General features: G+C 35.8%; 1 protein-coding gene across 1 annotated transcript; it reads left to right on the top strand.

Annotated features, from left to right (window-relative positions):
• Positions 1 to 914: 914 nt before the first annotated feature.
• On the top strand, positions 915 to 8,672 carry LOC127634860 (suppressor of cytokine signaling 6). Its single transcript, XM_052114584.1, has 2 exons — positions 915 to 1,233; positions 2,882 to 8,672. The coding sequence occupies exon 2, from the start codon at positions 3,006 to 3,008 to the stop codon at positions 4,575 to 4,577; it is 1,572 nt and encodes a 523-aa protein (XP_051970544.1). The 5' UTR covers positions 915 to 1,233; positions 2,882 to 3,005; the 3' UTR covers positions 4,578 to 8,672.
• Positions 8,673 to 12,486: the final 3,814 nt, after the last annotated feature.

Genomic DNA, 12,486 nt, shown 5'->3' on the forward strand with positions numbered 1-12,486 from the left:
GTCAGGTTGGACGAGACCATCGGTTGGACAGCCATTTTCAGGTCAATCCAGAGGTGTCCAATTGGGTTCAAGTCTGGGCTCTGGCTGGGCCACTCAAGCCCATTCACAGAGTTGTCCCGTAGCCACTCTTGTGTTGTCTTGGTTCTTTGCTTAGGGTCACTGTCCTGTTGGAAAGTGAATCTTCGGCCCAGTCTGAGGTCATGAGCACTCTGGACCAGGTTTTCATTAAGGATATCTCTTTATTTTGCTGTGTTCAGACTTCCTTCATCCCTGACCAGTCCCTGCCACTGAAAAAGACTCCCACAGCATGATGCTACCACCATCATGCTTCACCGTTAGGATGGTGTTGTGCAAAGTGTAGAAACATCTCAAAGATGATCCAGAGATATGTGATGCACCTGAGCTAAATTTCAAGTGTCACAGCAAAGGGTCTGAATACTTATGACAATGTGATACTTTTGTGATATTTTTTTCTCATTAATACGTTTGCAAAATTATCAAAAACCTTTTTTTGCTTGGTCATTATGGGGTATGGAGTGAAAATTGATGTGTTTTTTTTTAATGATCTAAAATAATAATAAGTATAATTAATAATCAACAGTATACTACATAATACAAATATTAGGATATTATTATGAATTAATTTGCATAGTAAGATTCTGTGAGAATAAAACTTTGTTGTATGGCTTGTTGTCCACCAAATGAAAAGCTTTTATGTTGGTATATTCAAATAAATAAACACACAAATACATACCAATATAATAGGATGTAATAAGCTATAATATATTACAATATAATATAATATAATATAGACTACAAATTGGCGTACACACACATCCCAGTCCAGCCACCCTTCTCCCTCTTGTTATCCTTTCAGTGTCTTTTCCCATAATGCAACAGTCAACAAAGAAAAAGGGAGAGGAGAATGTAGCCAAAGAGGCTAGCTAGCAAAAAACTGAAAATAGTAATGGACTTGTTATGAAACTTTAAGGAATGTCTCTCTCATAACACGGCCAGCTGCAGATGAAGAAAAAACAGCCTCGGTGCTTCACGTGCATGAGATGAGCACAGTGTGTGTTTATGTAGTGAAACTGCTCTTGTTCGTGTGAATGAGTTGTAGATGCTTTAGCTAACGGTTAGCAGTCTATTATCAACAAGCTAATACGAAATGCCAGTGTCGTCGTCACTTTCCACCCAGATCCTTCTTTTGAAAAGGAATCAATTCTCTTAATGGTAAGTGTGAGTAACTTGTGTTTATAGGTGAATATTCACAATATCTAGTTGTGTCTTGACATATGAAGCTCCCTTAGGATTCTAGCTGAGTTAGCTCACTTCAAGGCCTGTTTCTTTTGTGGGACAAAGTTATAAATATTGATGTGACAAGCTTGTAATGAATTGATCTAATTTGACTCAAGAGTTTTTATTCTATTCTGGCGCTGTAGTTAACATGTCGTTTCATACTTCAGCTAAATGTGTTGATGCATAGGCAGGTCAGGCTTTATATAGGCTGTAATGATTGACAGCTGATTTCGCTGAATAATTGGAATTATTATCTCAAATGCATTCAAAACAAACAAGTTCGTTTTACAAGGCAACGGGAAAGGATGTTTAAGTTGATCTGATGATTATTTTTATTTTTTTAAGCATCTACACATTAACTTGTGAGTCTGAACATTATACTAGTGTGTGATCGCTTGATTTTGATTATATCAAAGAAAAAAAATAAACATATGATGTCAGACATATTTATTAAGTGATAGACAATGGTTGAAGTTTATGTTGCCAATATATTAAGTTACACAGGTTTAGTTTGAAGTGTTAACATAAATTGTAATGAAATGGACAGCCTCTCATCAAATGTGTTAAAACAATTAAATTAGTAGAATGTGCCATCCAGTGAAAGTAAAGATGCATTTTGGACTCTTGTAAATATAAACATTCAGTATATAACTATGTAAATGTATGTAATAATTTTTATGTAGAACTGACATACAAAAAATATTGGATATATAGACTGTCAAAAATGTATAAATTATCACATTAGGATTTCATTTATTAGAAATGTCATAAAAATATCCATACATTGATTATTGATCAGCACATTATTATCTTTATAATTTTTTTTGGCATTGATATATTAAATGTCAGGTAATATTTGATTACCTGACATTTAAATTAGAAGCCTAATTTGTGTGCTTTCCAATTTACTGTCGGTTGGCCTTCTGTTTAATGTAGTCTGTCGTAATAGCTTTGAGAGGCAAAAGGAGGTAATTTAACATTTACTCAACTTAATACTGAAAGACACTTCGATGCAGTACAAGTAGCAGCCTAGTCTAAAGTTGTGAATCAAGTCATCATAAACAAAAGTCGCAAAGGTTTTTGTACTTTTTCAAGAACGAGCGTAACGAAGTGACATTGACGAGTTTGCAGGTTAGTGTTTAAAATGGTGTAATCGATATAATTTTAAATTTTATGCAGCCTCTGAAGTCATAGCTGGGCACTACCCACAGTGGCAGTGGTGTGCGTACATTCATAGAAAATAATTGATTCTAATTTTAGAATGCGCCATGTCGTTTACCAGATGCATTCTTTGTGCGACACTTTTTAAGTTACCCTGTCTCTGACACTTTGCCAAAGTTGTGTTTAGAAATATGTATGAAGAGTTACAAACTGTTCTGCAATTGTAGCCCTATTTATATCTGAAACAATGCTCTTGTATATTGATAATCATCTGGAATATTTTCTGATTATCGATAAGTGAAAAAGCCATCAATCCCAAGCCTATAATTTATGTATTTTTTTACATGTAAATACACTATAAAGCACCATGTTTCATGGCTAGTTCACTTTTTAATTATACATTTTATCTCACCTTTTATAGATGACAAGAACTTTGATGTTCACATGAACAACATTTCCCATTCACATGGCAAGATTCTGCAGTTAGCATCTAACGGTCAGCAGTTAGGGCCGTCTCATGCCCTCACCTGACCAGGTGTGTAAGGATGAAGAAGATCAGTCTCAAGACGATCAGAAAGTCACTTAACATAAAGGGCAAAGAAGATGGGGATTTTGTCATGCTCCAGCAGCCATCTTTAGCTGCTGAGTTCACCAAGGATGACTCTCTCTTTGGAGGTTGTTACACTAAAGCTCTGGTCGGTTGTGATCTTAATGTGGAGGATGAGAAGGGTCATAAGAACAGATCGAAGAGCGAGAGTCTTATGGGCACTCTAAAAAGGAGGCTGTCTACAAAACAGAAAGCTAAAGTCAAAGGAGGCCCCTCAGCAGTGGGCTCTGGGGATGACGATGACACCTTTTCTTCCTCGTCAGTCCCAATAAGCTTTAGTGAAGTCAAAGCCCAGCGCCCTTTAAGATCCTCGTCTCTCCGAAGCCATCATTACAGCCCTTCTCCATGGCCTTTCAGGCCTGTGAGCTCAGAGGAAGCTTGCATCAAGATGGAGGTGAAGTTAAAAGCCATGGTCCACTCTCCCAACCCTAGTCCCTCCTTCAATGGCATCAGAAAGGAGTTCCATGGCGTCCATTTAGAAGGTCTGTTCCAAGATCAGAGAGATTCTCTGAAGGACATGGAGACTCAAAGTGGTAACTTGCATTTGAACATTGAGGATCATGTGCCTATTGGACTCACACCTCAGGACTACATCCAGTACAAAATGCCTTTAGATGAGGGAATGTACCCTGGTTCATCCCAGTCTTTTTGCTTAGATGGCCCCTTACCTATGGAAGTGGTAGATCAAGTTGAATCTAACTCGCTGCACATGGACCAGGCCCAAGATGATCTCATGCCATCAGACATTCTTATGGACCAGTCAGTGAATGGGCATCTACCTGGTACTCCATCAATTGTCCTTTCCAGTTCCAGAGCCGATACACCTTTATTTTCTCCCTCACTCTCACCTCTTTCCACCATTGAAATGCCAAGGACCCTCTCCGGATTCAGTGGTGCAGACTCTCACGTTGTGGAGAGAGTGAGGCATCATCTGAACTTTGATCTCAGTTCCGCTCCCGGTGTTAGCAGGGTGTATGATTCTTTCCAAAACAGTGGACCCACGGTTGTTACAAGCCTTACAGAGGAACTTAAAAAACTGGCCAAGCAGGGTTGGTACTGGGGACCTATAACTCGATGGGAGGCTGAGGAGAAGCTAATCAACCTGCCAGATGGTTCTTTTTTGGTGAGGGACAGCTCAGATGATCGCTATCTTCTCAGCTTGAGCTTTCGATCACAGGGAAAGACGCTCCATACCAGAATTGAACACTCAAACGGCAGGTTCAGTTTTTATGAGCAGCCGGATGTAGAAGGTCACACTTCCATAGTTGATCTCATTGAACATTCTATAAAAGACTCGGAAAACGGTGCGTTTTGTTACTCAAGATCACGCTTGCCAGGGTCGGCCACGTACCCGGTTCGGTTGACCAATCCTGTCTCTCGGTTCATGCAAGTCCGTTCACTGCAATATCTTTGCCGATTTGTCATTCGACAGTACACACGGATCGATCTGATTCAGAAACTGCCTTTACCAAACAAAATGAAAGATTATTTGCAGGAGAAGCACTACTGAAATGAGTGCAGTGGGATACGGTAGTGAATTGCACTTTTTGTTAAGTGATGCATTCTTAAAACAGTTTACATGTATGGAGGTAAAGGCTTGACTTGTGTCAAAAGCATAGGTTAACAATCTGATCTTCCCACAAATATGAGCGTAAATTTGTTGTTGCTCAGATTCAGTGTTTAAATTTCAATAGGTCTCATCATGGCTACATGTTTAGAAACATTGTCAGGATTGGGATGCCATTCCTAATGAATTTATAGGCATAAAGATTATATGAATATGTACAGCAGATGCTGTTTTGAAAGCTTTGATTGGATTGTGCATTGATGGGCAAACAGTCATGTTGCTGTAAATCTTCAGTGTTTCTATGTTCTGTGCTGGAAAAATATAATGTTGGCCAAAAATTTGGCAGGATTTCTCTCTAATAATCGGTACGTTTTAATTAAACTTGCAAATAATCTGGATTTTTGGTGGAATATGTGTAAAACTATCAAAGATCGATTAACAGATTTAGTGAAAGAACAAGTATTTATTCAGGATTGATCTTCTACAATTGTTAAAATTAAAATGTTTCACTTAAATTGTACTTTAAACATTCTTTCTTTCCCATTCATTATGTTTTTTTTTAGATCTGTGCAACAACAAATTGAGTCAGTCAGGTATCAGAGCACCAAAAAAGGAAAGACTGTGAATCACATTCAGAATAGACATTATAGAAAAATACTTAGATGCCTAGAATCTTTGATTTTCCAAAAAGGGAGCTTGCAAAGGAGAAGAGTTTTTGTTTTATTTTTATTTATGTTGTGTTGTTTGATTTATGCAGTATTCTGCCCTGTCAAAATGATTGTACCATTTGATCATATTAAATAATTTTTGGCTCATAATATTATGGTTCATGAACACAATGTTTTTTGTTTTTAAACACCATGATAAAGAGTGTTCACCCAAAAATAAAACATGTCATCATTTACTCACCGTCATGTTGTTCCAACCCCACATAACTTACTTTCGAGGTGTTATGTGAATGTTAGCCTCAGTCAACATTCCCTTTCAGTGCATCCTTTTTCATTCAATGAGAGTGAATGTGATTTAAGCTAACATTCTGCCTAACATCTCCTGATGTCTACATGTCACATTGGAACAACATGAGGGTGAGTAAGTGACAACAATTTTCTTTTTTAAGTGAACTATCTCTAAATATTAGATTTTTCCGATTGTAGACCTGGATGATTGTTGTCAGTTTTTATCATTGTAGTTGCTCTGATTGAGTGAAGGAATTAAAGCAGGAAATGTTTATGACAACCTAGCCAAACCTGAAAGCACAGTTTTATAGAGACATTACACCTTAAATGGCTTATTTATACTTGAATAGGCAAACGTTCAAAAAATGTATCTGCAAATATCCCAAAGGAGTTATGCATTCACAATTAAATGTGCAAAAAGTCAATGTGGGAGATTTTTCTTTCCTTTGCAGAACGAAAGCAGGTTTTCCCTCACCATCTGCCCTCCATAATAGCAGCATTTTAGCCTTTCAATATTTCATAAACTATGCTTTAAGCCAAAAATGTTGCATTCTTGGCATTTGAGAATTTATTCACTGTTGTGCATTTTGTTTGCACTACTCCTTTTCACCTACCTGTAATCACCTCTCCTATCACTTAAATGGGAATTGTCTGTTGCGTTTTTCTTTTAATGAGAGTTTTCTTGTAGGAAAAAAACAAATAGTCTTTGGACATTTTTTTTTTTTTAAGTGTTGTTAATGTTATTTTGTGCATTGTAGAAAGAACTATCAGCTCTGGATGTGACTATAATGAAATGATAAAGGAGCTTAGCTGGCATATTGAATGTGTGTGAGTCAGAGCCAGAACTTTCTATTCATGGTTTTCACACCACACATGGTCTAAGGCATTTTATGGACGTTTAAAAAAAGTGCCAATTGGCGTTCACGAGAAACATTGAACAATAAAGTGTGAAACACCTTGGGGAGACTTTGAAGGTTAGCTGTCAAATAAACACAGTTTGCCATGTTTAATATTCATCAGTGAATACAAACCCATGGAATGAATTCCTTAAAGGTATAGTTCACCCAAAAATGAAAATTTATCTCATGATTTACTCACCTCCATCCCATCCCAGATGTGTATGACTTTCTTCTGATGCAGAACACAAATGAAGATTTCAGCGCTGTAGGTCCATACAATCTGAGTGAATGGGTGCCAACATTTTTAACTCCAAAATCTACATAAAGGCAGCTAAAAATTAAGCCATAAGACTCCAGTTGTTAAATCCATGTATTCCGACAGAATATGACAGGTGAGGATGAGAAACAGATCAATATTTAAGTCATTTTTTTGTCATAAATTCTCCTCCCTGGGGGCAATATGCATGAAGGATGTGAATAACCAAAAACAAGGAGAATGTGAAAGTAGAAATTGACTAAGTAGGGAGGAGAATTTATAATAAAAAGGACTTAAATACTGATCTGTTTCTCACCCATACCAATCAAACCGCTTCAAACTCTATGGATTTAACTACCAGAATCATCTGGAGTACTTGTCTGTACTTTGCCTGTATGTGGATTTTGGAACTTCAAAATGTTGGCACCCATTCACTTACATTGTATGGAACTACAGAGTTGAGAAATTCTTCTAAAAATCTTTATTTGTGTTTAGCAGAAGAAAGAAAGTTATACACATCTGGGGTGGCATGAGGGTGAGTATATGGTAATTTGTGGGTGTTTTATTTGTGTGATACGTTTGTTTTAAATATGCTTATGAGGGACCAGTTTGAGGTGGAAAATGCTCCTTTAAAGGGATAGTTCACCCATTAATGAAAATATTGTCATAATTTACTCACCGTAATGTTTTTTCAAAACTGGAACACTAAAAGAGATGTTGCCTCAGTCATTTTTTTTTTTTTTTTCTTCTATTTAATGAAAGTGAATGTCGATTGAGGCTGACATTCTGCCTAATATCTCTTTTTGTGTTCCACTGAAAAAGAGATGAAGTTTGGAACAAAATAAACATTTTTTGGTGAACTATCCCTAGACACACCATAGATGTTTGGTTTGTGGAGAAAAATGTGCTCTCAATATTGTTGGCTCTGTGTGCTGTAATGGCAAAGTTGCCATTTTTTCCCATGAAATTAAGACTTGGTTAAGAGAATTTTCTTGAAAGTAGTTGCTAATGTCTGTATTACTTGTAAATTGTGTGTGTGTGTGTGTGTGTGTGTGTGTGTGTGTGTGTGTGTGTGTGTGTGTGTGAGAGAGAGAGTGAAGGAGAAAGCAACAAAAAGAGGAATGTCTTCGGCATGGCACAAGCTTTTCAATTAGTTGAAAATGCATTTACTACAATGTGGAAGTTGACTAATGCAAAAAATAAATGTGAAGTGTTTGATCGCAATGTGCATTTGTTTAATTTCCTTTATTTTTGCCAAATGTGTGGAACATAATTAGATAAACACTGAAAATGTTCAGTGTTTTCTGCAGTGTGTGATCATGCATTTTTGAAAACATTGCTGGGACTCCATCATGTTCAATATTGTTTTCATAACCTTGTATGTATGTTCTTGCTTGTTCGGATTGCTGAGGTATTTTAAAATAATGACAGTCAAGCACTTAAAAAGCTTCACTGAAATATATATTTTTCTGATCTCTATTCTGTTGTCCTTGTGCTGCGAAAGAAGGTGAATGTTTACATGATATATTTAGTACAATTAGTTTCTCTTTGTTCATAATATCTCTTTCGAAACATTGTGGTACAATTTGACAAAATATTTTCTTTAATGTGTCATACATATTTGTTCTGCTTTACAATTATGATTTAATTGCAAAATGGGGAGATAGAATGTCACCTAGTTGGCCTATGTATTCACAATGACTTTGGGATATTCTTGAGAAAGTCAGATGCAAAAATTGTAAGTCAATGTTTCTAGTTAGTGATAATGCTCTGAATTCAAACCTTTGTCAAAAAGGGTTTGCTCACTCCAGTTTACATGTCAGTTATTGTTTTGTCAATTTGAATTAATGAAAGAACAAAATAGTGTTTTCTTGCACATTTGAGTACTGTTGAAACATTTTTGTATCTGCTGGTATAAATTATGAATAAAAAAAGCAATTCAAAACTTTTTGTATTTTCATTATTTTTAAACATTCTATTTCTCAGAAAGAAAACCAATAATCATTTTAAATGAATAAATGGTTTCAATTCAAGCTATGAATTTTTGTATAAATGAAGAACATTCTTGGACAAAGAAATGTGCAAATTGTAAGGCATATAGTAGTTGGAGTGTGGTACAGTTTGGATTCCTAATTACAACAACAACTCTTTGGGCATTGAAAAGACATATTTCTTTTCCTGGGCATGAGATGTTTAATTCATTGTGTAATGTGGCGACAACTTGTCACAGTAGGATACCTCCCTCATGAAAATAGCACGCCCTTTTAAATGTGCTGCACCGAGTGAGTCAAACTTTCAGTGTGAAAAGAACCTTAGGTTTGTTTGGTTTTATTGTACATGTCCTGTTCCAGGATATAATTGCTGTTATGGATCCGTCATATTATATATTCACAGCTTCAGTCTGTGAGAGTATCCAGTATACACCCATGGGTTACATACATTGTTTAGCTAAAAACATTATCCAACCATATTTAATAGGTATTCCACATACTTTTGAATCAAATAAATTGTGTTGATACTTAAAAGGGAAATTTCACTCAAAAATCTGCCATAATGAACTCACCCTCATGTTTATCCAAACCTATACTACAAAAGAAATGTTAGGTAAATTGACTGCCTCAGTCACCATTCACTTTCATTGAATGAAAAAAAAATAGTGAATAGTGACTGAGACTAACATTCTGCCTAATATCCGCATTCCACAGAAGACAGATTGTCATATGTGTTTGGAACAACTTGTGGGTGTGTAAATATTTACCATCATGGCTATAACGGTGAACTATCGCTTTAAACCCCCAGTTTAAAATCAAGTTTATCCAAAGTATATACAACTTACTTCATTAGCTAAATGTTGTCAAGGAGCCAAAATAGCTTCAAAGATTTTCTAGTGTTGTGTGAGTTTCAATTAGCTTTAAATTGCCATTCGGTTTGTTTCATAGTGAGAGTGTTTCTTTCTCTCTAAAGACATCAATCACATGTCTTATTTCTGAGATTTATGACTTAGCCTTGCCATCTGGTCCTCTGCATGAAGTTCCATTTGTCACCAGAAAGCAACGGATGATGAAGACAACTCAAATTACCCAGTGAACATATCTATGGCTTTAAAATGGCAAGACAGAAGGAAATATGTAGGTCTGCAGCATAATGAGACCCAAAGTGCCTGCTGGCAACAGATGTTTGTATTTGTGGGTTACTAGGTTTACTTTTGAGACAAGTCCATGATCCCATGCCAAAGGTCTAATCACCACTGAAGCTATAAATATAACTTATTTACCAAGCATAATTAATGATTTAATGGCCTTTTCACTTTCATTTTGGTGGCATAATCCTGTTTTCTGTTTGTTTTTTGTTTTATTTTGTTTTTATTTTTTTGTCTGTTACAGTAACAGTTCACCTAAATTAAAGCTGTCATTATACCCTAACCCTGATCTATATATTATACATTATATTATAACCATGTAATGTTACACCAAACCCGTATGACTTTCTTCTATGGAACACAAAAGGAGATGTATACATTTGTGTCTTATATGTATATTTATTGATCATTTGAGTTGATCGTGCTTTTTTAAAGTGATACTTTATATTCACCCAAAATTAATATTCCATCATCATTTACTCACCCTTGTGTCTTTCCAACCTGTATGATTTTCTTTCTTCCGTGGAACACAAAATGAGATGTTAGGCGGTGTGTTAGTCTCAGACACCATTCACTTTAATTGTACAGGAAAAAAAACAATAACATCAACATTCTTCAAATTTTCTCCTCTTGTGTTCCATAGAAGAACGTCATACAGGTTTGTAAATGATGACAGAATTTCCATTTTGGGGTGAACTGTTCCTTTAATTAACTATGTAACCATAATTTTTATTTTGTGTCTGACAAATAGAAATGATGTCTGATTTCATTAGCAGGAATCATGCCAGATAAGCTAATATAATATGGCCTTTATTGCACCAACAATCACATCTGCTACCTGAAGGACAACAGGTGACAAAAGAATTAAGGGAGAATGAGAGGCAACCTCCTGCAGTGTTATGGTGACAATATCCTCTTCCCCTAGGCAAGAAAAACAGGTGGCACCCAACAGGAAGTGGTTCGGTAGAACTCTCTGTAGCTGTACTTCAAGGAAGAGCATCCCACTATTGGTCCTTTAAAATCCAAGCCATACTGTAAGAAGAGAAAGATCAAATCCAAGCAGGTGTTCCTTTGCCAGGTTAGTCTCTGATAGAGTCTCTGGAGCAGGTATCATTGGTATCTGCTCCCTTTGCACCTATCAAAATAATTGAGATAATATGAAACATTCAGGACTAAACATTGAGTTTTACTTTAAATGATGCTGATCCATGTTATATACACTACCAACAAATCTGGACATAATGTGTGTTTCTCATGATCTTAAAAAAATACGCTAATTGTTTGTCTACACACTTACGTTTTGTAGACAAAAATAAATTGTGCCTGTGTATGGATCTCTTTTCAAAACAAAAAAGTTATTAAAACATATTGAAATGGATGAGTTGGATAAGCAACATTCATGGTTATTACAATACTGTTTACAGTAAAAAGCATGGCAGATGCATGAACTTGTTTAAAAGAAGGCAAAAGGTATTTTCTATGAAAAAGTTAAAATTATGACACAACATAATTACCAAAGCCACTTCCATTTGTACTATTTCATAGTTTGAATCTTTCCCCCCACAATTTTTAACTCCTAGCCGTAATATGCATAATATGACTAGAGATTTGTTAAATACACTGCCATTTTATTCTCACAATTTTCATCATTGCCACTTGCCACTCTGTCTCTACCTGCGTTTACATGATCTGTAAATCCCTCAATTTATACAAACCACAACAAGCAACGCAGTTCAGATTAATGACGGTCCAAACCAGCACAAAAGGTAAGATGGTGCCCCTGTAGAGAGTAGGTGCTTTACGCAGACTGTGTAATATGCTTATCGGGAGCAGCAGTACCAGTCAGAAATATTACATTGAAGGTGAATAATACCAAGAAATCTATTCAGATGGTCCCTTCAAAGTTTTAGCAATAAATGCTTTTTGAGTTATTAATAATAAAAGGTGTATATCCTTTCTTATATGCTGAGAAATTTCCTGACCCATAAAATATAATTATTTGTATTTCTTCGATTATTTATCTTCTTTATTTTATTTATGGCACATCTGTGTTGGTTAATATTTATTTTTACATTTTATTTTATTTTAATTTACTTTATTTTAATTATAATTATTTTCCCTTCACCTGTACTCCTTGTCTTTATGACTCAGTGATTATATTCATACATTGCTGGATCTGTGTAATCTTATTGAAAATTTATATTGCACCTTCTGTTTTTCACCAAAAAATCATTAACAGCTTTAGCACAGTGTGTGGACTTTTCTGACAGTTCCTTACCCACCGTATGAAACATTTCCAACTTATATCATTGTTAAATTAACCTTCTGGAACAATTTTAAATTATATGGATTTATTGTGAAACTGCTTAATTTTTGTCAATCCATGCTAATTTTGACCACATTTAATGTGCTATCACTTTAGTTCAGCATGTGCAGCACATCAAAAATAGACTCAGTGCGGAAACGATCGCTGCACTGCTGCTTCTGCACCGCTTTTGCAACGCATTGCCATCCTGCACCCACGTGCAGTCTGAATGCTCTAACCTGTTAACATGGGCACTTAAAAAAATATGTACTACAAACGCACTGCACACGCATCATA

The sequence above is a fragment of the Xyrauchen texanus genome, chromosome 42, assembly GCF_025860055.1.
Source record: "Xyrauchen texanus isolate HMW12.3.18 chromosome 42, RBS_HiC_50CHRs, whole genome shotgun sequence".
NCBI classification, from domain to species: Eukaryota; Metazoa; Chordata; class Actinopteri; order Cypriniformes; family Catostomidae; genus Xyrauchen; species Xyrauchen texanus.